The 22,378-nt window shown below is 36.2% G+C and overlaps 2 protein-coding genes across 5 annotated transcripts; one reads left to right on the forward strand and one right to left on the reverse strand.

Annotated features, from left to right (window-relative positions):
- Nucleotides 1–331: 331 nt before the first annotated feature.
- Nucleotides 332–5,433, reverse strand: si:dkey-12e7.1 (uncharacterized protein LOC557553 homolog). Of its 2 annotated transcripts, none has more exons than XM_039773089.1 (2): nucleotides 5,283–5,433; nucleotides 332–2,285 (listed from the first exon to the last, which is right to left on the reverse strand). In XM_039773089.1, the coding sequence occupies exon 2, from the start codon at nucleotides 1,973–1,975 to the stop codon at nucleotides 773–775; it is 1,203 nt and encodes a 400-aa protein (XP_039629023.1). In that variant the 5' UTR covers nucleotides 1,976–2,285; nucleotides 5,283–5,433; the 3' UTR covers nucleotides 332–772. The 2 variants fall into 2 exon arrangements, with proteins under 2 accessions (XP_039629023.1, XP_039629024.1); XM_039773090.1 differs by lacking the exon at nucleotides 5,283–5,433 and adding an exon at nucleotides 4,056–4,084.
- A 100-nt stretch (nucleotides 5,434–5,533) lies between these two features.
- ap3s2 (adaptor related protein complex 3 subunit sigma 2) lies at nucleotides 5,534–22,171 on the forward strand. Of its 3 annotated transcripts, none has more exons than XM_039773094.1 (6): nucleotides 5,534–5,600; nucleotides 6,984–7,075; nucleotides 8,432–8,543; nucleotides 18,921–18,992; nucleotides 19,243–19,350; nucleotides 20,608–22,171. In XM_039773094.1, exons 2-6 carry the CDS (start codon nucleotides 6,993–6,995, stop codon nucleotides 20,734–20,736), a joined length of 504 nt encoding a protein of 167 aa, XP_039629028.1. In that variant the 5' UTR covers nucleotides 5,534–5,600; nucleotides 6,984–6,992; the 3' UTR covers nucleotides 20,737–22,171. The 3 variants fall into 3 exon arrangements, with proteins under 3 accessions (XP_039629028.1, XP_039629026.1, XP_039629025.1); XM_039773092.1 differs by having other exon boundaries at nucleotides 5,577–5,755; XM_039773091.1 differs by lacking the exon at nucleotides 5,534–5,600 and adding an exon at nucleotides 6,025–6,202.
- Nucleotides 22,172–22,378: the final 207 nt, after the last annotated feature.

Here is a 22,378-nt window from a genome sequence, read left to right on the forward strand (position 1 = left end):
TATTTCCCTGCGCCACCCTGTGTTTTTAATTCATTTAGACCATTTTGTAGAGATCTGTTTTCACGTTGACATTAAAAGGGTCTTTTCTGTTGATCACTCTCAAAAAAATCAAATAAAATATACTGTTATTCAATGTTTTGTAAGAAAATGTGAAGCATGTCCAATGGGGTGAATACTTTTTATAAGCACTGTGTATTGAGAAAACCCCACAATTCAAGATCTGCACTTGTCTTGTGTACTTGTTTAGATGTTATGTCCACCCTTTCTAAGTTTGGACAGGCAAGGAAAAAACAAACAAACCAAACAACAGACTCACATTTCTTTTTTCTTTAAAAAGATGTTTGTCTTATATGAAAAATAACAGTCTTTATTTCTATTACTTTTCTTAACTCAAAACAAATCTTCAAATTAAGCACTGAGTATTGTACATATGTTTGCACTTCCAGAGAAAAACCTGCCTACATTCTTGATATATATGGGAACAATTGAAAATAAGTTTCCAAATCACGTGGATAAAAATGTCCACTATTCTCAAAAAGTGATTATCTGGTTCATTCCAAATATTCTATGCACTTTTAATGAACTGGGTGGCAAAAGTTGATTCTTATTTCTAGCTGGAAATACATGGAATTTTAAAATAAAATAAAAAACAATATAGTCAAATGGATATAAAAAACTTATCACAGATGGAAGACCTGAACTGCCTCCTTTATCTTTTTATTCATACAGTCAACTGGCAGAAAATGGATGAGAAATTGTAAATGTCCTTGGATCACCAAAGCCAGCTATCAGAATGTCGCAGGCAATAGCAGGATTGTTCCAATACCACCGTCAGTTCCCTGTAATTCTGTTCCTTCCAGCTTGGTAGCAAATGTTCACTGTTGAAAACTTTAAGCTGAGGTGTTCCAGCTCGTAGTAACTGGTAAAGACAAGGCCACTGACTTTGAATATTAAGCCTCGTCTTACGATCCAAAGTGATTCCCCGCACAATTTTCTTAGCATGGAACTCGCGTAGCACCGGGAGTTTGAGACAAGAGAATACCAGCCCACGGCTTTGGGACACATCCAAGAATTCCAAGGAGTGAGATTCAATTGAGTAGGAAATACCCAGGTCTCGAAGAGGCACTAACACATGAAGGGTTAATGATCTAAGACGGGGTAGAGACTTTGTCAAGTTATGCATGACATTGGGATTAACTCCTTTAAAAACCCAAAAGTATTTCAGCTCCAGAACACAAAGGTGTTGGAACTGAGTCAAGAGAGAAACTGAAGTCTCTGACCAGTCAAAGTGCAAGCGCATTTTTGTAATGCGAGGACACATTTCTACTAATTTCTTCAGTAAAATCTGGAAGTTTGACACTTGATCCATCTTTGTCAAGCTTTCCCGATGGGAACTACGGGAAGATTCTAAACAGACATCCAAAGGCTCAAAGTGGGTATAAGTCCAATTAAGGCCTACTTCACTGAGGTCACCACAATGAAGGTTATCTAAAAAGCTGGAGAGAAACTCACACCATCTGTGCTTTGGATCTCCCAAATCAAAGCTAGCTATCAGTATTAGCAGACTTGCCCGTCGGGAGATGAGATGATGGGCATATTGATGAACCCACGCTTTCCATTGCTCAAAATCTTTATTAGAGACCAAGAGTCCCTCCATTCCCAGCTGAAAGGCCCTCAGGCGTGTAAAATCCGCCACTCGCCACAGCTTCCCAGTTCGGACTAAACAACTCCAGTGGCGGCATACTAACGCTGCAGTGCATTTTTCTTTATCGCTGAGGAATGTAAAAATATGGATTTGACACTCTACTGGCAACAAATTAAAGTGAGGCAAATATACCACTTGTTGCTCATATGGTGGAAGTGGTGAACTGGTAAAGGTGGGCATATCCCAGCCGAAATGCCTACTTCGTCTCCTTGTTTTATACCCATGGCTCCTACAATATGTGGAAGCAGGCCTTTTATGCTTTGAAGCCATTAGTGGAGTGAAGTCATTAATTTAGTACTAGAACATCTCAGTGCTACTGGAAATCATCATCCATCTAGACACAAGAGCTTCAAACTAGGAGAAGAGATGCAAATCCAGCTTAAGCACCTTGGCACTTTTAAATAAATTCTTGACATAATAGTGAAAAATAAGATCTTGGTGCCTGACAAGTGTTACATCGAAGACGTATCCTTCATGTGCAGGTCATTGTGTATTTGATACAGGAGATTAATGAACTCAGATACCAGATATCACAAACGGTGGGACATCTGACAGTCACTTGAAAGTCCACTGTATCAACCTTAAAAGAAAAAGTATACAGAAAAAGTCAGTATGTCATTTAATAGTAGAGTTCATTTTTAATCTACACAACCTATTACAATAAACTACATTAAAAGAAGAGAGGATAAAAAGCATAAAAGGTTATTGAGGTAGATATCATTTACATTTAAAGGGTTCACTCAATACGCAAAATTAAAAGATATTAGGAATGTAGTAATAGCTCAAGGTACCTCCACATCTTTGAATACAGTGATCAAGGCAAAGCCTGAAACAATCTGACAAGATCAGACATACATACCTTTGACAAACAGTTCGACTTTGGCTCTCAATATTTATTTTCTTTGCATGACTTTACAAATTTGAAACTTAAACAGCAGCACCTAAACTGGCTGAGGTGGCATAACCACCCTATTTTCTGAACCATGTTAACCAGAGTTGGCTTTTAAAGCAACATTGAAAATCTAAAACATCTTGCATGTAGAAGCAAACACTATGCACTTTGTTTAAGTTAGTAATTGTAATGTTAAAAATATCAAAGATAATAATATGTTAAAATAAAATTAATAACTTAATTTACAAAAAAAGTGTATATGTACGAGTTAATTAGAATAAATCACCATTTGTTAGTGATAAAGTCAGCTGAAAAACCTTATAAAATAAAAAATAATAATAATAACTACAAAACATGCGGGGGTGGCACGGTGGCACAGTGGTAGCACTGCTGCCTCGCAGTAAGGAGACCTGGGTTTGCTTCCTGGGTCCTCCCTGTGTGGAGTTTGAATGTTCTCCCCGTGTCTGCATGGGTTTCCTCCCACAGTCCAAAGACATGCAGGTTAGATGCACTGGCAATCCTACATTGTCCCTAGTGTGTGCTTGGTGTGTGTGTGTGTGTGCCCTGACCGGGATTTGTTCCTGCCTTGCGCCCTGTGTTGGCTGGGATTGGCTCCAGCAGACCCCGTGACTCTGTGTTAGGATATAGCGGGTTGGAAAATGACTGAGTGACTGACTTACAAAATATGCGGACCTCCAGTTCTAAAATATGGGTGGTTCATGTAGAGCAAACTGAACATTTACATTTTGGCCATACACTTTTTTGTTTCCAGTATGAAAAAAATGCCACTCCACAGAGAGCATATTGTAGATCTAACTTTTGGAAGTAGTGCTCTTCAACCTAACATTAATGTAAGAATGTAGAAGCAATGTTTGTGTATGTGCAGAAATTGTGAGTATTTCATCCCTTGCTCAAGGACAACAGTGGAAATTAACGGGAAATGCATTTAAACCAGGAAGCACTTCGTTAGTGAAAAAGTTTTGGAAATCTGGGAAAAACTACCAAGACATACAGCTAAAGCAGAAACCCTGACAACCTTTAAGAAGCATCTGGATGAGATATTGAGACAACTTAGCTATGAGATAAACAAACAAGCTCTATAGACTAAATGGTCTCCTCCCGTTTGACAAATGTTTTGACTTCTTATGCAACATTTTCAAACAAATGCTACTGTTTTAGTTTGCTATTAAAGATGCATTTACCATATTTTACTTTAAATGTCAACAGAATATGTGATTTGGCTGTGGTGTTCAAACTTTTAAATGGAACTGATAGATAGATAGATAGATAGATAGATAGATAGATAGATAGATAGATAGATAGACAGATAGATAGATAGAAATGCAGAGTACATATGAAAAATAGATTACTGTTTTTCAGATTTCTTTACCTCTTTAAAAAAAAACTATGCCTTAAGTTTTGGTTTTAAAGGTCTATTTACAATGCAATACAACTTACTATGGTCTATTAAAGGGTCTCCAACTCCGGTCTTGGAGCGCTACTGTGGCTGCAGCTTTTTAGGTTAACCCTTTTCTTAATTAGTGACCAGTTTGTGCTGTTAATTAACTTCCATTCCCTTCATTTTGATTGACCTGTTGGTTAAGATTCAGTCCTCTGAATTGCTTCTTTTGTCCTCAAATGGTACCCAAACAGAAATTAAATGTGAAGCGAGCCAACAGATGATCAGCTAAACTGGAGCCTCAAACACCAAAAAATTTCACTCCAACCAGTTTCTTAATTAGAAATCAATTCTTGCAGTTAATTACACCTGTTATTTCATTCCATGGCTTGTTGGCGTGTTCATTTTGCCACAGGAGACATTTCCAGAACTGTTTATTTATTTTTTACAAAGAACATGGCCAGACTGTCTTGTGGACACAGGTCAGGTGGTCATGTGTTGGCTTCTTTTGTGTTTCTCACTATTAATTAATGCGAAGTAAGGTCTAAAAGAAACAATTAAGGGTCTGTAAATGGCAAGTCAATTAAAATTAAGGTAAAAATGTTAATATGCAGCAAAAACTGGTCACCGATTAAAAAGGGGGTTAAAGTGGAAAGCTGCAGCCACGGTAAGAACTGGACATGGAGATCCCTGGTCTAATGTGTGTCTCCTACTGTACAGACAGGGTGATAAATGTACTATGCGTATGTAATTCTACCAAAGACCTTTTTGTGACTGATCGAGTTTAAGTTCATTGTCATGTGTAAATGAAACACTGAAAGTCTTAATTCCACGTTTCTCACAGATAGTAACAGTAGTTCAATAGCCAGTGCTAAATACAACATCAGGCAATAAATACATACATGCTTCCGGCGTTGCGCCGTATGATCCAAGGACCATGAGTAAAGATAAAGGATGGATGTAACGAGTTAATACACTTTAAATTGATCTCCTACGTGTCAGTATGGATGTGCTCAGCAATGGACGAATCGCCCCTTCGTGAGGTTGATTCCTGCCTGGCGACTTATCCTGTAAGGTGAGGCTCCGGTCTCCGCGACGCAGACCTGGAATATGTGGCCGGGAAATTCATGCACATAATAATGTGAATTAATTACTGAAAATTTAAGAACGACAAGCAAATTACTTACGCTGTCTTTAATCACTGGGCACCTTTGTTCCAGAAGTCAATATGGTAATAACGAAAATTACATGAGCAACTCAAAAATAAAAAAAAATGAAAAACTCACCGCATCCACATTATATGACATTACCAAGTTTCTGAACAACCTCAAAATAGTTCCATCCTGTTAAACAATGTCTACACATCCAATTCATCAGCTTTTCTTTTCTTTTTTTTTGTTCATCACAAGGAGCGCACAGCGGGTCGAAAGTCTTTAAATGTGACGTCATATGTACGCGACAGGACGTCGGCCTTCTAATGACGTTTACATTATACAGTAGGAGGTTTGATTAGGAAGGTTTTACGAAGAGCTCGGAGGAATTGAGTAAAATCCACTTATGTCCGAAGACAATGCACTCATGTGCAACAGGCAGTCTCAGCATGGGCAAGGAAACCTTGATTAGTCTCTCGCATCTCATAAATGAGCATGTTAATTTAATATACAATCCTAAATAGGTCCCTCAGAGTGAATATCTCCACCTCAACGGCTAGGGCAGCCTCCGGCCTCGTGAACCTGAACTGATAAATGCAGAATCGATGGTGAGGGAATGAGGGGTTCAGTAAATGGATAGCTTGTCCTGAAAACAGCGTTTTTGTTGGTAATTAGTGTAACTGGATTAAAAATATAAATAGCCTATTGACAGTTGTTCAGAACAGTCTCACTAAAACAAAAAACATTCAAAATATTGAAAGTGCACTTTAAAATAATCATTAATGTCACATATAAGTAATATCAATTGTTGCTACAGTGTGATTGACTCCGTACTCTTGCGGTCACACAGTTGTCAGTGCTCATGTTTCCGGTAGGATGTATTTGTAGTAACACAGAGGGCACCTGGAATTTAAACATTGAGGAGTCGGAGGGAGTGTGTTTATAGCAAATACACATTCTAATACAGAGAAACACCTAACTTTGAAATGATTAAAGCAATTTTGGTTTTCAATAACCATGGCAAACCCCGACTTATCAGATTTTACCAGTATTTTGTAAGTGATTGTTTATATATATTTTACCAGTGGCGATTTGACCGGTAAATATTAATATAATAGACCTTATTTTGTTCTGATTAGTTTATGTTAATCAGAATAGTTCAGTTTTGCTTGCATTGCCGTAGCTTCAGTGTTAGGCGTTATAAAGTTTTGCAATTTACCGTTAGTGCCTTGTTATTTTACGTTTGTTTCTACAACCGCTCTGAGGCTGTGCTCCGTTAGTCAGGACTGCTACACAGAATGAAGGTAGTGTGTAGTTTATACATGAGTGAATCGATTTTACTTGTGTTAACTACACATTGTTACCTGTAATGTTAACGGAATAGTACCTATTGTGTGACGCTTGCAGGAAATTAAACGTATTTTCTTCATCCTTCAGTTTCAGTGTTATTAACAAAATCCATAACCAGTTTAATATGGAATGATTCAGTGTGTTGTGCCAAAACTGTTTTGCTATCTTTTAAGTTCACGAATTTGTTGTTTCCTTAGAAGTCGGTTATTGTGTAGGGATAAAGTATATCACAAATAATGAATTCTTTCCTTATTTTAATTCGCCTATTTTAAATCAGCTGCAATTGGTTCTTCAACGAAATACGGATTGCCATCAATACATATTTACAATTTAGTCAAGAATGAACATAAATAAATAGTAGTTTAGTATTTTTTAATAAGTATGTTTAATGTAATCTTCTCCACAGATATATAAATGCACGTGATTGTAAAACTGGAAGAATGAGTAAAAGATGAACTCCACTGACATTTTCACTTATACTTTCAGCCTGAAGATATGCAGCAGCAGATCATCAGAGAGACCTTCCACTTGGTCTCCAAAAGAGATGACAATGTTTGTAACTTCTTGGAAGGAGGCAGGTATGGTGATTTATTTCACAGAGCAAAAATGTTATTTAAATGATATATACGGTAAGACTAAAAGAAAGCCAACACATTTATTTGAAAGAAAGTGCTGATGTGTGTGTATAATCTTATATACTGTGTCTGTTTATGTAAATATGTATGCATATGTCTCTATATACTTGGATGTATACTATATATATATATCTATGGACATATACCCAAGACCATATCTCAAGAACTAAACCACCTACCAGGCTCAAATTTTGTATTCTGATACTTTTATAGGTATAGTACATAACAAAATGAAAATGTTTGGTCCAGAATCCGCCACTTGGTAAGAGCAGACCTTTAGAAATGGGAAAAAAAAAATATTTTGTGTCTTTGGCTGTGCCTTCTTTAGGCTTTCTGAATGCATACTTCTAAACTGATACAGCCTGCTGGAATTTTGTCGATGCTTAGATATCTACCGGGACTTTTCAAAAGGTTATAAAGAACAAGAAACTGCATTAGAGTTTGACCAGCAGACCTCTCAAATGTGAAAAAAAAATAATTTTGAGTCAAATTTCCAGACCAGCTTAATGCACTGAGAGAATGTCTAAACATTTTTAAAATTATTTTTCCTGCATCCTACATGGTCTCTTCTTTCTTAAAAAACAGGTTTGTCTTTTCTTATGTGAATCTTACATTTTTATTTTCCATTCTAAACTTGGGTTAAATTTACCATTTGTCGTAATGATAATCATCAAGTTCTTTATCACTAACTTGGGTATATGATTAATTGGGAAAAAATAAATCACCACAGGCACATTAAGCACTGCACATGAACAACAGCTAGCTTGATTTATCATTAAATACAACACTAGTTATAATTTAAATGTTAACATCTTGGTATTACAGCCGCAGGCTGCTTTGACCATGCAGGTTCATCTAGATCAAATGTTTTAATTTCGTCACATACTATACTAATTAATGTACCAGAGTGCAAAGTCTGAGCTTGCTCAGTGGTTTAGTCATTGGGCAATGGACTTGTGAAATTTGATGAAAAATGAGGCCGGATAAAATCAACACCCCCCTGCCCTCTGTAAACTGGCTTGTCTGTATCTTGGAAAGTGTTCATCTTACATCAGAATTTTACAAGGAGTCTCCTGACTAACATGGGTACACCTGGTAATTTTTCCAGAATTTTTTTAATCCATTGGTTGATTTGACATTGAATCACCCTGGTCTAATATGACCTGATATAAAAACTTGAGGTTTTGCGTCTGAGTAAACATCTTGATATAGAATTATGCAGGTTGCAGCAGCTATTTTTGCTGCGTTTCTGTATCTATTTGGAAGTTTAAAGTTTTATCATCTTTCTTACTTTCACAGTTTGATAGGTGGTTCAGATTACAAACTTATCTACAGGCATTATGCTACCCTGTATTTCGTCTTTTGTGTGGATTCTTCTGAGAGTGAACTGGGGATTCTTGATCTCATACAGGTAAGATAGTGGGCATCTGGGAAAAAATATACACAAGGTAATTTAAAATACGTTGCTTTTATTCTACTTGTATTTCTGTTTCACAGCTTCATATTATCGGTTTCCTTCACACTGACAAATACTCCTTTGGTCTTGTTGTGCATACATATATATTGGTAATTTGTAGCTGTCAGAAATGGAAATGGGCCTTTCCTTTGTTTCTTTACTGTTTAATTCACTTTAATTAAAGTAAAACATGAAGCAGCTAAAACAACAACAACAACATTTATTTATATAGCACATTTTCATACAAACAGTAGCTCAAAGTGCTTTACATAATGAAGAATAGAAAAATAAAAGACACAGTAAGAAAATAAAACAAGTCAACATTCATTAACATAGAATAAGAGTAAGGTCCAATGGCCAGGGTGGACAGAAAAAAACAAAAAAAAACTCCAGACGTCTGGAGAAAAAAATAAAATCTGTAGGGATTCCAGGCCATTAGACTGCCCAGTCCCCTCCTCACTTCTTCTTTTAAGTTTTTTGTTCTTGGAATTCTAAGGAGATATTCATTTGAGGATCTAAGGTTACGATTTGGAATATAAGGTGTCAGACATTCCGATATATAAGATGGGGCGAGATTATTTAAGGCTTTATAAACCAAAAGCAGAATTTTAAAGTCAATCCTGAATGACACAGGTAACCAGTGTAGTGACATCAAAACTGGAGTAATGTGTTTGGATTTTCTTTTCCTAGTTAGGATTCTAGCAGCTGCATTCTGCACTAGTTGCAAATGATTTATGTCTTTTTTGGGTAGTCCTGAGAGGAGTGCGTTACAGTAATCTAGTCGACTGAAAACAAACGCGTGAACTAATTTCCAGCATCTTTCAATGATATAAGAGGTCTAACTTTAGCTATGTTTCTTAATTGAAAAAATGCTGTCCTAGTGATCTGATTAATATGAGATTTAAAATTCAGATTACAGTCAGCAATTACCCCTAAGCTTTTTACCTCCGTTTTGACTTTTAATCCTAATGTATCCAGTTTATTTCTAATAGCCTCATTGTATCCATTCTTGCCAATCACTAAGATTTCAGTTTTCTCTTTATTTAGTTACTATTCATCCATTCTGAGATCCAAGTCAGACATTGTGTTAGTGAATCAAGAGAATCGGGGTCATCAGGTGCTATTGATAAATACAGCTGTGTGTCATCAGCATAGCTGTGGTAGCTCACGTTTTGCCCTGAGATAATCTGACCTAATGGAAGCATGTAGTTTGAGAATAGCAGCGGACCCAGGATAGAGCCTTGTGGAACACCATATTGGATATCATGTGTCTTTGAGTTGTAATTACCACAACTAACAAATAATTTTCTACCTGTCAGGTAGGATTCAAACCAATTTAAGACACTGCCAGAGAGGCCCTCCCATTGACTAAGGCGATTTCTAAGAATATTATGATCAGTGGTGTCAAATGCAGCACTCAGATCTAAGAGGATGAGAACAGATAAATGGCCTCTGTCTGCATTCACTCACAAATCATTTACTACTTTAACAAGTGCAGTTTCTGTGCTGTGATTTGTTCTAAAACCCGACTGAAATTTATCAAGAATAGCATGTTTATTTAGGTGGTCATTTAACTGTATAATGACTGCCTTCTCCAGAAATTTACTTAAGAAAGGCAGGTTAGAGATGGGTCTCAAAAATTTTCAAGAGCCGAGGGGTCGAGATTATGTTTTTTAAATAGGGGTTTAACTACAGCAGTCTTAAGACAGTCTGGGAAGACCCCCGTATCTAATGATGAATTTACCATGTCAAGAACATTTTCAATTAGCACGCCCGATACTTCTTTGAAATAATTTGTTGGTATTGGATCAAGGACGCAGGTGGAGGGTTTTAATTGAGATATTATTTTTTGTCAATCAGGTAAATCTATCCTAGTGAATGAGTTTAATTTGTTTATAACAGAATGCTGGGGTTTAGGGGGATCCTTAGGTTTGGAGGGATATACTATGTTATTTCTAATATCATTAATTTTTTGTTTGAAAAATCCAGTGATAGCCTCACAGGTTTTAATGGAAGTACTTAAGAGGCATTCCTGTGAGTTACCTGGGAGACAAGAGTCCCTTTTGAGGAAAAAAATTGTTATAAACCTCTCTTCTTATTCATTATACATACAGAGAAGGACAATCTTGCTAAAGTTAAAAGGTGCTTAAAACATAATTTTGAAAGTATCAGTGATAAAAAATATTAATATGCTAGTTGAAAAGATGTACAGAAAGCTGCTTCATTCCCTGCAACAAACTTGCTGTATTGTCCTAAGTAAGTCACTTAACCTTGTAGTGCTCTGGTTTGCTTCCGACCTACTACTATTTGCAAACTGCAGAGGCACCATGCTTTTTATTTTGGAAAGGCAAATCTCCATCGATAGCATAACGCCTACCATCCCAGACATGAAAACAGTGTAAATGTAAAGGAACTATATTAAACACAATGTAGAAGAAGAATAGATGTTTAAACACAAAACATTATGTCATAATCTACATTCTCCCAGCATAGTGATAGTAAAATACACTAGTGTTCAAAATGCAGAGTCCAATAACAAGATTGAGTTAGTCAGTGTTATAGTGAATGAAAAATGCTGACTGAAATGTTCTGGTGCTGGTCCCCAAACAGATAAAACATTTTTTTCTTTTGCTAGAATACTCAGATGATTCATCTTAAATTTGTAAGTTCATTGCAAATGTTACCACCCTAAACGCACTGCAGCACCACTCTTACTTCTTTTTAAAAAACAACAAAAGTCAGAGAAAATGAAACCCTTGGATTTCACCATCAAACAGTCACAGAAAATATTCCCTGCTCTTGTTTTTTTGTTTTTGTTTTCCTTTTTTCTTCTTACAAGTCAGCTTCATTTTTAATACTCCTGTTACATCTCAAGTAGAAAGCCTGCCTTCCCTTTCAGTTACTCTGGTGAAGAAAGGTTCAATAGTCCTGTGCCACTGTGAAAGTGTCATACACTACACAGGGACAATGCAACTCACAAACCTTGTTGCGCTGCTACAGACCCAGAACCCAGGACAAATGCAGCGTCCAAAATAAGTCTTAACATTGGTCATATTATTTATATATATGTTTCTAATGATTTTTAAACTTTAGAGATTGAAAATGTGCATCATTATATCTGTAGCTTAGAATGTATACAAGTGTAGCTTCATCTACAGCATATGTTAAAATAATTAGAAATCAAAAACTAACAAATCTGAAAGATTATAATCTGGAAATTAATTAAAAGAAGAAATGGAGGACATGCTTTTAATGGCTTGCTTCTGAGGGAAAATCCTGCTCTTCTGCCAATTTTTGTATGTGCCAAGTTTACAGGTGCCGGTCATAAAATTAGAATATCATGACAAAGTTGATTTATTTCAGTAATTCCATTCAAAAAGTGAAACTTGTATATTAGATTCATTCATTACACACAGACTGATTTATTTCAAATGTTTATTTCTTTTAATTTTGATGATTATAACTGACAACTAATGAAAGTCTCAAATTCAGTATCTCGGAAAATTAGAATATCAATTAAGACCAATGCAAAAAAGGATTTTTAGAAATGTTGGCCAACTGAAAGGTATGAACATGAAAAGTATGAGCATGTACAGCACTCAATATTTAGTTGGGGCTCCTTTGGCCTGGATTACTGCAGCAATGCAGCGTGGCATGGAGTCGATCAGTCTGTGGCACTGCTCAGGTGTTATGAGAGCCCATGTTGCTCTGATAGTGGCCTTCAGCTCTTCTGAATTGTTGGGTCTGGCGTATTGCATCTTCCTCTTCACAATACCCCATAGATTTTCTATGGGGTTAAGGTCAGGTGAGTTTGCTGGCCAATCAAGAACAGGGATACCATGGTCCTTAAACCAGGTACTGGTAGCTTTGGCACTTTGTGCAGGTGCCAGGTCCTGTTGGAAAATGAAATCTGCATCTCCATAAAGTTCGTCAGCAGCAGGAAGCATGAAGTGCTCTAAAACTTCCTGGTAGACGGCTGTGTTGACCTTGGACCTCAGAAAACACAATGGACCAACACCAGCAGATGACATGGCACCCCAAACCATCACTGACTGTGGAAACTTTACACTGGACCTCAAGCAATGTGTATTCTGTGCCTCTCCTCTCTTTCTTCCTGCAGACTCTGGGACCTTGATTTCCAAAGGAAATGCAAAATTTACTTTTATCAGCAAACATAACTTTGGACCACTCAGCAGCAGTTTTGTCTTTAGCCCAGACGAGATGCTTCTGATGCTGTCTCTTGTTCAAGAATGGCTTGACACAAGGAATACGTCAGCTGAAACCCATGTCTTGCATACATCTGTGCGTGGTGGATCTTGATGCACTGACTCCAGCTGCAGTCCACTCTTTGTGAATCTCCCCCACAGTTTTGAATGGGTTTTGTTTCACAATCCTCTCCAGGGTGTGGTTATCCCTATTGCTTGTACACTTTTTTCTACCACATCTTGTCCTTCCCTTCGCCTCTCTATTAATGTGCTTGGACACAGAGCTCTGTGAACAGCCAGCCTCTTTAGCAATGACCTTTTGTGTCTTGCCCTCCTTGTGCAAGGTGTCAATGGTCGTCTTTTGGACAACTGTCAAGTCAGCAGTCTTCCCCATGATTGTGTAGCCTACAGAACTAGACTGAGAGACCATTTAAAGGCTTTTGCAGGTGTTTTGAGTTAATTAGCTGATTAGAGTGTGGCACCAGGTGTCTTCAATATTGAACCTTTATTCTAATTTACCGAGATACTGAATTTGGGACTTTCATTAGTTGTCAGTTATAATCATCAAAATTAAAAGAAATAAACATTTGAAATACATCAGTCTGTGTGTAATGAATGAATCTAATATACAAGTTTCACTTTTTGAATGGAATTACTGAAATAAATCAACTTTGTCATGATATTCTAATTTTATGACCGGCACCTGTGTAATTTAAGAGGCAAATGTGGACCTTGTGTTCCTTGTCGCTGTGAGGCAAAATGTATTCAATCCAGGAAGCTTTTAATTTTCAAAAGGGAGTCCATTAACAACCAATGCCGTTCACTAATATTATTTTTCTGTAGGAAAGACTTTAATACTGATTAAATATTATTTATACATACTCTACATCTTCAGTGACTTAAAGTAAATACATCCAGTACAATTAGAACTGCCTACATAAGAGAATTACCAGACAGCAAACATTTACTTGCCTATCATAATGTTGAGAACACTGTAGTCTTGGTTGTCATTGGTTTCATCAAGTACGACATAGACTTTCTTGCCATAAATCTTTTGAAGAGCAAGGTCCATATCTTGTTCAAAGACATGGGGCAAAGGAGTTTGACAAAGACTGCTCTTATTTACTGCAGTGCACTTCCCTGTTCACAATGCTTAATAATAAAAGGTTCCATTATCTTCATTTTTCCGAGCGGCATGTCGGACTCATCACACATTGCCACAAAATCCTCCACAAACTGGTGTCTTGAATCTGACGGTTTTGTTGTTTCCTCTATTGTTACCTGAAGGGGAACACTCATTGATCTTAATTTCCCCTTGTTCTTGAGATGGGTTTTAGACATGATGTGGTCACTGCAAGTATCTTTTCGTGTCCAGGCTATGGTATGTTGGCAAAACTTGCAGAATGGTTCTTATCCAGATTCATGAAAGTCACCAGGATATTGTTGTGCCCTGAATTTTACAGTTAAATTTGTGTTTTAGTCTTTTGGACATAGTTGGTGTATCTTATGCTACTTGTTTCAGCATTTTCACATGTCTTATGCAGCTAACTCAAGTGCCTTTACTAACGAGAAAACATACATAAACACGGGCACAGACAGAGGCACAACAAGATTTCTGCGAAAAATTGTTCACTCAAAAAACAACTAGTATCCAGATGAGATAAGAACAGATTTCTTAAATTGTTTAATATAATGGGAAGTTTTGTAATAATACCCTTCCAATTACTAAATTCTGAACATTTCGATGTTTAAATCTAAAATTCATTTTTATGCGTTAATGCATTAATTCCATGGTTCCATCCATTTACTCCGGAAATCATAGGACATTATCAAGTCATAGTCAGTAAACCTAGGGTCCTATAAGTTATTGGTTCATCATTTGACAAGAGGCTAATTCGCATCAGTGGTTTAGAGTCATGTGACAAACCACATTGGTGCACCCCTTACAGCAAAACACCCTTAACATGAATTGCTGTAACCGTAATATCCACCTGGTAAACTTAGAACTATTTGAGTAGTGAAATGGCTTAGTTTAGTGCTCAAATGTCAGTGCAGACTTCAAACTGTTCTGCTCCTAGTTAGTGACTTCAGTTTTACACTTCTCACACTTTTGCCAAGCCTTCTTTGTGTTTTGTGAAATAACTAAACTCAGCACCTCACAAAATCCCAGAAACATAAGCTTTAATTTAAGAGATATCTGTAGTATTACTGTGTACTTGTACACATCTTGGGTCATCAGTGAAACTGGGCTTCTGTTTGATAGATGGAACTTTATTTGTCCTTGGGAAATTAGGCTTTTACAAAGCTCTCTAAATAAATATATATATATATATATATATATATATATATATATATATATATATATATATATATACACACACACACACACACAATGGTCTGAACACACACCAGAATGACTTAAAAGGAAAAATATTTAAAAGAGAGAAAATTTCTAATTTGACAGTTTCAGTCACTGTTGGTGTGGGGGAGTCAAAGTATCTTTTATTCACACACATCTGCTGAATGATTTGTTTGCTGAAAGTACTTAGTATGTCAGAGAGAGGATATTACTGTTTAGTGACAAAGTACAGTCTTTAGCATTTCTGTTGCAAACTGCAGAGGTTGCACAATTGCCATATTGGCACCATGTAATCTGGCTGGTGCAGCGGCAGTCTGAATTATGTTCATTTAGAAAACTAAGTGAAAAGTTTCAATACTTTAATGTGGAAAGCTTTCAGCTGGTCAGGGTGATGCCAATTTCTATATTTTCCAGTGAGAATTGTTCACAGTATGTGTGCTGTATATTGGAGGATTCTTCTCTCTTAAAGTGTGTGCTGTATATTGGATGATTCTTCTCTCTTAAAGTAACATGATTTTGTTCATTTGTAACCTTTACAATACAATGATTTGTACATTCACTCACTCCGTTGAGTAAGGTGCATAAGCAAACCGCCCTAGTTTGCCTAAAAGAGATTGGTGTGATGGTGTGATGTTACTGTGTGCTAGTTTTGTTTAATTAGGAAATATTTGGGGTCCACCCACAAACCATTTGGAAAATCATGTAGCCCTGATGTATACCAACAGCACAAAGACTTATATTTCTCTCTCTCCATGTTTTCCTCATTTCCTTTCTTGTTTGAATGAGTTTTGGTATTGCTAATGAAACTTACATGTTTTGCTTTATAAAAGCACCACCATTTGTAAAACTAAGAAAAAGTTATAAGTGTAACACATTAATGGTCTCTTTGTTTGTGCCATGCACATTACACAAAAAAAGCTGTTTATAGCCAACAAAATTGGAAATGCATGTACAAATATGTTTGAAATTTTACAATTTTGTAACATGAAAGATTAAAAACTTGGTTAGTGCTCAAGGTTAAAGCTCTAATATAAAGACGGTGTACGCCTGTGTACTCCTTTTTAGTCTTATTGCTTATTTCACTCCTTTCTACCATTAAAACCATTCCACTTTAAAGTAGTTTTGAGTTTCTAATAAAAAATAAATTGTTTTTCAAATATTATATAAAATATTACAACTTATGCTACATGTAACAGACTGGTCTCAATTTTTGTCTAATTTCTTGCATTGTATTTGTTATTGTCAGGTAAGTGTGTGTGTTTTTGTTTTTTGTTTACAAGACCCAGTGTTAAAAAGGATGCTGAAAATCTGTGGTGAAACATTAGAACAGATTTCACAAGAAAAAGATTACCAGGCTTGTCTTTTCATGGACATACTTCCATAATATCTTATAGTTGAAATACAAAGGTCTCCGTGTTTCCACTGTCACCATTATAGCGCATGGCATTGTTATTTAATATAATAATTTGAATAATATGTAGTTCAATATGTTAGCATCCGTATATTTCTGTGGATCTCCATGTTGTCTTTTATCAGTGCATAATGTTGTTAATCATCAATAATTTAAGGTTTTATTTTAGCAGACCAAAAGGAAATTACTAATTGTTAATTATGGTTTTCTAACAAATGTGACACACAGGTCTGTGAAGCCTGATAAATTCTTTGAATATCTCTGTCAGTATCAGGTTTTTACATTTTCTGTGGGTTTGTGTGGATTCATTAAGAATAATTAGTAACTCTAAAATGGCCTAGTATGATTGAGTGTGAAAATGTGTGCTGATTGACACATTTGCAAAACAAAGATGCTAATGGAGAGGTGCGAAGGAATTTAAGGTGGCCTGAGATTACATTTTCGTAGGCTTCAGGGATTCTAGTGTTAAAGTGACTGATATAAAATGTTAGTTTTTAAATACACAACAAATGTTGTAACTGTGCTTATCTGAATTACTGTTTCCACTAAAACATTTTGTTGTACCCTTACTGTAAGTGATTATTTATTACAGTCTTGCCAGTAAAGTATAGATACGGTACAGATACAGGTACCGACAATCCCAAGTGTTATATTGGCAGTTTTCATTTGCTACAGTGGGTATAGAAAAGAATCACCCCCTTTGAAATATTCCCATTTTTTTTGCTTTACAGCCTGAAATGAAAACACACAAACCTATATTTTTTCCAGCTTTACTTACGTAATGCAATCTGTGACATCCAAGTGAAAGATATCACAGCTGTAGAGTGATCAAAGTTTAAAAAGAAAATCAAAAGTAGATGATGTTACAGTAAAGAAGTGGGTACAACTGTTCTGGAACCTTGATTCACCTCCTGACCAAGCCAGTGTTGATATTGAATGTATATGCTTTCCCTATGTTAAGATGGATTTTCTGTGTGCATTGAAGATTCCGCCCTCATCCCAAAGATGTATGTATTAGGTTAATTGGTGATTCTAAACAGGCCACATGACTGATTTGTGAGTATGTCCTATGACAGACCGGAGCTCTGTTCCGAGCTGGTGCCTGTCTTATACCTAGTACTGCCATAATAGACTTCAACACTCCAGAGCTTTAAATTGAAAATGGAAGGATGGATTCATTTAAAAACCAGCAACAGTGATACTGATTTTATTACGTCTTGGCTTGATTATGGGATTGCCTCTGTCTGCCCTGTTGTACCTTCAATTGGTACAGAATGCAGCACCTAAAATCCTGTCCAGCACTAGCAGAAGAGAGCATATGTCACCTGTATTGGCCTCCCTACATTGGCTGCCAGGGAGATTTCAGATTGACTTCAAAGTTTTAATGTTTCTTTATAAGACCTTGCCCCTAAATTTATCTACAATCTCCTTCATCCTGTTTTGGGAATGAGAGTATTGAAGTCATCTGCTGAATTACTCCTTGTAGTTTCTAGTTCACAGCTGACGTTTAAGGGCGATAGGGCTTTTTCAGTTATTGGTGCAAGACTCTGGAATGATCTGCCATTCCATATTAGATCTTCTCCTTCGATTGTGTTTTTTTTTTAAGACTTGGTTAAAAACCCACTTTTTGTCCTTCGCCTTCTATAGTGAGTGAGGTCGTTGGGAGGGGGAGGGAGAGGATAGATATTAAATAGTTTTATCTGTTTTATAAAATTGGTTGTTTTATAGTAGCCTTACATGTTTCTTTGTACAGCACTTTGGTACAACTTCTCTTGTTTTTAAATGTGCTTTATAAATAAATTTGATCAATTGATTTTTCTCATGGCCCACTTTTGTGTCACCGAGCTGCCACTGGTTGGTAACAAGTTGCTATTTTTTACTTCCTCATATACAAAGTAGAGGGAAACTATTGTAATCGTCCAAAAATTCAATGTCGAGATTTTGATGAATCTCAACCTTTTAGACTTCCCTGAGTCCAAAAATATCATTTTTGGAATTATGTCTGTGTGTGTATGTCAACACGATAACTTGAGAATGCTTTCACTTAGGTCAACCAAATTTTTATATAGGTAGTGGGTCACAGTGAGTCGCCACTTTGACGATTGTGCCTGATCTCCAACCCCCATTCTATCTATCATCTTTGATTCTCCAACGGGGAACAACTATAAACCAATATTTTGATCTGATAATTGTACTCAGTTTGCCAGAGGGGACACCTTCTCACTCCTTGGTGGGTTGCAAAGACATTTATATGAGGAATACGTGGGTCACAATACCAGAAAGGTTGAGAAACACTGTTCTATTTCCTTTTATATTCCTACATTTCTGATCATTTTAATCTTCATTGATTGATGCAGGTCTTTGTGGAAACCCTTGATAAGTGCTTTGAAAATGTTTGCGAGCTGGACCTAATTTTTCATATGGATAAGGTAATACAAATTATTTTGATTAGAATGTAGTGCTACATAAAAACATATGACACTATTGCTCAAAATTAATTGCAAATTTTCAGTTTCTTTTAATTGTTTTAGGTTTTCAGCTACCTTCTTGTTGTCTGTTTTGTTTTACTTGTATTTTTCATTTACTTAATCATTCCTTTTTCAACTGCAATTTTTTTTCTTAGTTTTGCTGTTTTCAAAGCTTTATTTAACCATGGTTCTCTAACCTGGATTTCTTTAGGTTCATTATATTCTTCAGGAGGTTGTGATGGGGGGAATGGTTCTGGAAACAAATATGAATGAAATTGTGGGTCAAGTAGAAAATCAAAGCCGCCTGGAAAAATCTGAGGTTTGTATTTTTTGTTGAGCTTTTTATATTAAGTTTCAGAGAACTTCATTGGCTTTGAAGTTAGCATGGAGCTGTGACTCAAGTTACTTACTGGTTTGAAGTTACTTTCTGTACACACTTTCAACATCCTGATGCACATGTGATGTTCACATCAGAGATGAAAACCAGAAGTGTGTCTGTACGTAGTAAATACTGATTGATAAAAAGCATTTAAATTGTCTCAACCTTTAAAGAAATATCTCAATAGATATGTGTAGCATTCTGCACTGCACTGTGTGCATATATAAAACTTAAATCACTCAATCTAGAATTGTAATTTTATCCTGATGTAATGAATTCATTGTTTTAGCCACTGATTAACACTTTTCCAAATTTATGGTATATACTACTTCCAGTGGTGCTGTTGACACAACTAATGGATTTTGGGTCAATCAGTTTTGCTTACAGCTTGCATCAATTACAGTGTCTGCCTATATTTAATTAAGCTATTTCTTATACATTTTAATTATAAACACCCATAAGTAGAATTCCCACAGTTTAGTTCTACAGTTTTTAACTAAAGCCTTCTCATGAACGTACCTAAGAATCAACTGCCATTGCTCCATTAAATATCCTTTGTGTTTTGAGGATTCCAACCCGTTTTAAAAACAAAAGTGTTAAAATGAGGAGGTGGTGATGCGGCCAGAAAGTTAAATTCTTGCTACATCAGTAAGTTAAAGGCTAAATGAAAGTTGTTGAAGTGCTTAATGATTTTAAAAACAAATGTAAACAAACTGTACCTAACAATCTTGATAAAAGAAGAAATTTCACCTACAGTCAAGTAAGATGTTAGTTTTAATTGTGTTTTTTCATGAGTGTTATTAACCTCAATCCTCAAGCAAACATTAATATGATGTATTAAATCTGATAATTTATGCAGGACCTTTATGCATCAAATCTTGATATCTTGTGCTTAACAGAAATCTGAATAAAAATAGCTTCTTATGTACATTGGTTTACTATTAGTCAAGGCACTGAAGTGTAAAAAGCAAGGTTGCTTAGGTCTGTCTTCACCAGTGCCTTGCCCATTGACCCTGAGTGAACTGCTTAACCAGCCTGCACTCAAACTATAGAAATAAGTGAGCATTTATAATCTGAATTTATTTGTGAGGTAGTTTGTATCAACAAAATAAATATATATGAAATAATCCACAGTTTATCTATGGAAACCCAACACTGTATTATCAGTCTGTCGTTATGTATTTCATTTTGTTTTAGGGGGGCTTATCGGGAGCTCCAGCCAGGGCTGTCTCTGCTGTAAAGAATATGAACCTTCCAGAAATTCCCAGAAACATCAATATTGGCGACATCAACATCAAAGTTCCTAATCTTTCTCCTTTTGTTTAAAAAGCACCCTGGACACGTAGCAATAGTCCATATCATTTCCCTCAGCAAATAATCATTTACATTGCCCTTGTTATAAGAATGTATGTGTGTGTGTGTAACTTTAATTTACTACTGGTTGTTTATTTCATTTGTGTAAGTTTCTCTTTTGTCTTCCTCATTAAGAAGGAAAGAAAAGATCATAAAATAATATAAGGTATATCATGATGCACTATATGGCCAAAAATGTGTGGGCACCCATCCAAATTGTTGAGTTCAGGTGTTTCAGTCAGCCATTGTTAAAAGACATATATAATCAAGCACATAGCCATGCAATCACCATTGATAAACATGGCCAGTAGAATGGGTCATACTAAAGAGTTCAGTGACTTTAAATGTGGCACTGTTATAGAATGCCACCTTTGCCACAAGTCAGTACATTAAATTTCTGCTCTCCCAGATCTGTCCTAGTCAGCTGTATGTGTTATTATTGTGAAGTGGAAGCATCTAAGCACAACACCAGCTCAGCCATGAAGTTGCAGACCATGCAAACACATATAGCAGGACTGCCAAGTGCTGAAGCGCATTGTGGGTAAAAGTCACCAGTCATCTGCTGCATCACTCACAGTTCCAAAATGCCTGCAGTCTTCTCGTCCAACATTAGTTCCTCACATTACAAATTCTCTTTTGGCTGAATGGGCACGAACTCCCACAGACACATTCCAAAATCTTGTGGAAGCCTTCCCAGAATAGTGGAGACTGTTGTAGCCTCAAAGTGGGGGGAGCAACCCCATATTAATGCCCATGATTTTGGACTGGGATGCCCAACAAGCCCTTATAGGTGTGATAGATAGATATGATGATCAGGTGTCCTCAAGCATTTGGCCATGTAATGTATTTGTGTTGTTAATGGTGTGACCAATCCTGAGCCCACAGTAAAGAAGTGTCTTTTTAATGTTCGATTCTCATTAGAAACTTTACAATGGTTATTAAAAGGAAAAACAGAGTTATAATTAGGGGTCAAAGTGAAAATTGTGCTGTGTGCTAGTTATAATAATTTATGCAAAATATTTGTTTTATTGAAAATTGTATCAACAAATTATTTTAATTTCAGTTAGGATAATGCTAACTTAGTGATGCGCTCCTTTTCACAGGTGAGGCTTCAAATTGTTTTATGACCTATTTTATAAGTAAGGTGTTTTGCTACTGTATTCAGTCATTGAAGAACTCTTATTATTCCCTTTATATTAATGCAGTCACTTAATCGTTCATGTGAAGATAGATACTGTATAGTATGAAAATAACTTGAGGTTAAAATTGCAGTAATTTCCGGCAACTATTTATTCATGCTGACTTTAAAATTTCTTTTGCCATGGCTGCTGTAATTAGCCATTTACAGTGGGATGCAAAAGTTTGGGCAACCTTGTTAATAGTCATTATTTTCCTGTATAAAACGTTGGTTGTTACGATAAAAATTCCTGTATAAAACGTTGGTTGTTACGATAAAAAATGTCAGTTAAATATATCATATAGGAGACACACACAGTGATATTTGAGAAATGAAGTTTATTGGATTTACAGAAAGTGTGCAATAATTGTTCAAACAAAATCAGGCAGGTGCATAAATTTGGGCACCACAAAAAAGAAATGAAATCAATATTTAGTA

Source organism: Polypterus senegalus, chromosome 12, assembly GCF_016835505.1.
Source record: "Polypterus senegalus isolate Bchr_013 chromosome 12, ASM1683550v1, whole genome shotgun sequence".
NCBI lineage: Eukaryota > Metazoa > Chordata > Cladistia > Polypteriformes > Polypteridae > Polypterus > Polypterus senegalus.